Here is a 4,673-nt window from a genome sequence, read left to right as displayed (position 1 = left end):
GCCCCTTTCTGATCGTCTTATTTTTATTTTGCCAATTGCTCTATTTTCTAACCTACTCTGCTGTCTGCTCTACTATACTATTTTTAATTAATTATCGTCTGTCTTATCGATAGCTCTTACTATGTCGGTCATATGGGCAATTTTTTCTGTTTTTTTTGTGGTAACTTGCAAATTTTTCTTCAGTCCACGAGTTTGGCAATTCAGATTAAAGACCTGAAAACCGTATTCAACACATTTCGGAGTTGAGGGTTGAAGAGCTAAATGAGAAGCTGCTCGATCGGCTAATTGCAATTTTGCAAGGTCTGAACTTGAAAATATTACAAAAATGAATTTGGTAGAAAGGGTTGGGTCAAACCCGTACCATTTCCACACCGTGGAGGCGTGGACCGTTAAAGTCCTATTCATAATCCATAAACACATGCATTTAATAATGTATGTATGAAAATGCCTATAAATTTGTCTCACCTGTTAAACAGAGCAAAGTACACAGCAGTAAACATGACTTCCTCTGCTTCATTCATCTCCCTTATCTTGGTCTCTTCACTTCTTCTTGCTTCTCATTTGTCTCTAACAAGTGCACAAGCCACACCGCCTTTGGTAAGGGGACTTTCTTATAGTTTTTATAGTGCAAACTGTCCTAGTCTTGAAACCACTATTAGAGACTACCTTAGGGAGATTATCAGCAGTGATTTCCGTGCTGCTCCAGGCTTGCTTCGTGTCCATTTCCATGATTGCTTTGTTCAGGTACTTGCTTAAAACCATTCCTTTTGCTATCAATATTGTTTTTCCATTTTTTGGTAAGTTATCCAATTATGTTATTTTGGTGATCATTTTATTTGTTTATACCAATTTTGGGAAATGATTTACATTACACGTGTGAAATATTTCTGCAATCTAGGTACAAATACAGCGTAAATATTTCACACGTGTAACAAAATTTGAATTCAGCTTTTTTTTTCCCGCAAGCTACTATCGAGTATTGGTTACCAAATACACTATTATTGGGTGTTAGCGAGCGCACTGTTTACCGTTTAGTCTATTAGTTTTTGTAAGTGTAGTAGTGTACTATAGTTGAGACTTGAGAGATGATATGATGTTTTTCTCATCCTATTTATTCTCTTTATTTTAATCAAAGTTAATGAACCAAAATTGTTTTTTCAGAATAAGTTTGTGGACTCTCTTTTCAGAATAACTTTGTGGACAGGCTACTATTTGCTGTCCACAAGCAATTGACTTATTTAAAGTCCACATTTTTTGAATCAACCCGTGAGATGTGATCAAAATCTGGTCTTAGCTGCAAATGCGAAATGTTGACATTGACGTTGCCGTATGTTCTCAGATGATATTGACTTGTGTCATGTATTTCACATTTTCACCACACAAAGTATTTTAGAACTTAATTCTGATAGAACTAATAGAACCAAATTAGACAAAATGATTATGTAAGTTTCCTAATAATTCTAGTTATGATTGCAAGACTAAGCCTAACTGTAAGTCTGGAAGTATTACACGCCTACCCAATTATATAAGAAGAGGGAGGGGGGTATCGAGTACAGGTCCGCATATCCATATCGTTGTATGCTGTGCTGCGACGGGAGTCGGGACAACGTGGTAACAGGATTATAATTGGGGGATTATACTGATGTTGGCCGATGTTGGTGCTGATGTGTGTAGGGATGTGATGCCTCAGTGCTGCTCGAAGGGTCAACAGGTAATCCGAGTGAAAGAGATGCACCACCAAATTTGACACTACAAGCCCGAGCATTTGTTCTCATCAACGAACTTCGTAACCGCATCCATAGAGCTTGCGGTCCAATAGTCTCTTGTGCTGATATTACTGCTATTGCTGCTCGTGATGCTGTTTTCCTTGTAAGCCTCACAACTTGTCTTTTCATTCTTTTTATGTTGGCTCTACTGAATTTTTCTATTGAATTGCATAACCATAAAGAGAATCGCATTGAAGATTTCTGAATGCGCTCGAAACTAAATTATGAATCTTATGCAGTCTGGAGGTCCAGATTACCGAGTTCCTCTTGGAAGGCGTGATGGTCTCAACTTTGCAACTAGAGATGCAACACTTGCCAACCTTCCGTTTTTCGGTTCAAATGCACAGCAGCTCATAACTGATTTAGCTGCAAAGGGTATGGATGCCACCGATCTTGTGGCAATCTCTGGTGGACATACCATTGGCCAGAGCAACTGTGCATCATTTAGCGCACGCTTGTTCCCCCAAGATCCTACCATGGACACAGCTTTTGGAAATAGCCTTAGACGTGTCTGCCCATCAATTACTTCTTCTGGAATCACTGATTTAGATGTTCGAACTCCAAGAGTATTTGACAATGCATACTACGTTGATTTAGTGAATCGACAAGGTCTATTCACGTCCGACCAAGATTTGTTCACCGATACAACCACTAGACCAATTGTCACCAGATTCGCCAATAACCAAACTTTGTTTTTCCAACAGTTTGTATTTTCCATGATTAAGATGAGTATGCTTAATGTTTCAACTGGAACACAAGGTGAGATTCGTACTGACTGCTCACGCCGCAATGGTGCTACAACTTACTTGAAAACTTCAGTGGATGAGGAAGAAGGCAAAAAGGCAGCATTTTAAGGTTGTTGATGTAGGATAATGTTTACATGTAAGTATGTAACATGTGAGAGTTGTATGTTTTTCTTCTTAGATTGTAGGCCATGTTTGTGTGCTTTCTTTGTTCACCTTCTAATATTATATATGTTAAATAAACACGGTGTTCATTTTGGAAATCAAGTGCTTGCCACTTTGCCCATACATGGAAATATTGATTTTACATGAAAGAGATTCCCAACAAACATAAAAGACTTCTAATTTCACGCCCTTGACTCACTGTAAACCTCTTTCCTAATTTTGTTCTCCGCAATTTTTGTTGAACTCCAGTAACAAATAACCATGCTCTCCAAGCCCACAAGTTCAGAGAAAATTACCAATGACTTGTTGGTGGAGATACTAAGTTGGCTACCTGCAAAATCTATACTCAAATTTAAGTGTGTGTGCAAGTACTGGTGTTCCTTAATCCAGGATCCAGTTTTCATTGTCTTTCCGTTGGATCGAGCAAGAAAGACAGGTAAAAGATATATTCAAGTACTTGAAAAGGGTTTCCATTGTTTTTATTCGTTCGAGAAAAACGGTTTAGCAACGAAACTGAACTTTAAAATTGATAGTAAAAAACAGAGTGAGTTTATACCTTCGTTTAATGAGTCGTTATGTTTCTACTTCGAGTCACAGAAGTTAATAAAAGTTTGTAATCCGATAACAGGAGAAAGCCGAACCTTGGGCAGATTTCCATTCTGGTTGAAACACAGAAAAGGATATCATAGTATAGAGATTGCTATGGATCCTACAGCAAAACATATAAAGTCATGCGTATCGCTAATTCAAGATTTGAAGTATTTACATTGGAGATATATAGGAAAAGCTCCTAGACCTATAATAGATGAAGATTATCGTGAGAAAGGTTTTTACATAAATGGTCATGGATCATTGCATTGGACCTCTCTTGGTGAATGTGAATATATTGAAAATTTATATATTCGATATACTATAGTCTCATTAGACCTCGCATATGAAAATTTTGGATTATTTCTAGGTCCTATTATGATTCGCTACATCAATGAATGGACGTCTCTGGACAAGGAAACAATGAACTTGTGGGTGCTGAAGGACTATGAAAAGGTGTGATGTGATATTCCCTACAAAAACAGTCTCTGGGGACTGATATGGATGGATGGGTGAGACCGAGTTTCGGCTTTGAGAGCTGAAGCGCCACGTATCTTACTCACGGGTTCTTGGGGTCGAGTAGAATCGAGTCTGGCGTAGTTCATAGGAGAGGTATTTATAGAGATCGAAAGTGTATCCTAACCCTCCCGTGTAAAGGATGTCACCAGCGTGGGGTGTGGATCATGGGAACGCGTGAGAAATATCTACATAGAGGTCTTTGTGATGATGATGAGGAGTGGCGATCGGGCAAGTAACTAACTGCGGTGTGACCGATGGCCGGACATCGGGATGAGTGCAAGTACACGCCGGTCATGATTGCTTATGGATAGAAGTGCACGTGTCCTTTGCTGGCGTAGTTAAGCATGATGTTGCGATACGTCACGTGGTATGCGATGTTGGCTCATGGATGCGACACGAGACCATAGGTCGGTGTATTAGTTCCACCATGTTAAAGCGTCTTTGGATAGAGAATATCACTCCCCCACGGCCCCTCTCGGTAGGTTGTGATAGCGACGACTGGCGAGAGAGAAAACGATAACATCTTGGCGTACTATGTGATAGGTGGGAATCGCCCGCGATCGATTAGAGAAACGGCTAGTGTTAACGCGTGAGCTAGTTAGTGCGATCGTGTGGCGTGCGTGTGCGGCCGTGGCGGATCTGGCGATTCGAGAGAAAAAAAAGCGCACCGTTTTTTGGGATGTGAAAAGACAAAGGCGGTTGTTTGGAAGTCGTGGGCGGCTAGGGCTAGGGTGTAATCATAATGCCTTGGAAATTGGAGGCGGTTGTTCAAAAATTTTACTTGCTTGGTGAGACTTCATTTTGGTACGCCGATGCGGTAGAGAACTTCATTAAGCATCAATCTTGAGGTTAGTTCTACGCCATTTTGAACCCGTTTCCCTTGTTTGGTGCT

General features: G+C 40.1%; 1 protein-coding gene across 1 annotated transcript; it reads left to right on the top strand.

Annotated features, from left to right (window-relative positions):
• The first annotated feature begins 459 nt into the window (after positions 1-459).
• LOC147491270 (peroxidase 12-like) lies at positions 460-2,772 on the top strand. The gene is made up of 3 exons (XM_086566168.1): positions 460-744; positions 1,675-1,869; positions 2,006-2,772. The coding sequence occupies exons 1-3, from the start codon at positions 499-501 to the stop codon at positions 2,618-2,620; spliced, it is 1,056 nt and encodes a 351-aa protein (XP_086422294.1). The 5' UTR covers positions 460-498; the 3' UTR covers positions 2,621-2,772.
• Positions 2,773-4,673: the final 1,901 nt, after the last annotated feature.

The sequence above is a fragment of the Coptis chinensis genome, chromosome 6, assembly GCF_015680905.1.
Source record: "Coptis chinensis isolate HL-2020 chromosome 6, ASM1568090v1, whole genome shotgun sequence".
NCBI classification, from domain to species: Eukaryota; Viridiplantae; Streptophyta; class Magnoliopsida; order Ranunculales; family Ranunculaceae; genus Coptis; species Coptis chinensis.
The sequence above is the reverse complement of the archived record's forward strand: the minus strand, read 5'-3'. Positions and strand labels throughout refer to the sequence as shown.

Excerpts from the sequence above, each read along its gene's own strand:
- LOC147491270 (XM_086566168.1), top strand. The coding sequence starts at position 499 with ATGACTTCCTCTGCTTCATTCATCTCCCTTATCTTGGTCTCTTCACTT. Across the intron at positions 745-1,674 it reads TCCATGATTGCTTTGTTCAG|GGATGTGATGCCTCAGTGCT; the intron begins GTACTTGCTTAA and ends TGATGTGTGTAG. Across the intron at positions 1,870-2,005 it reads CTCGTGATGCTGTTTTCCTT|TCTGGAGGTCCAGATTACCG; the intron begins GTAAGCCTCACA and ends AATCTTATGCAG.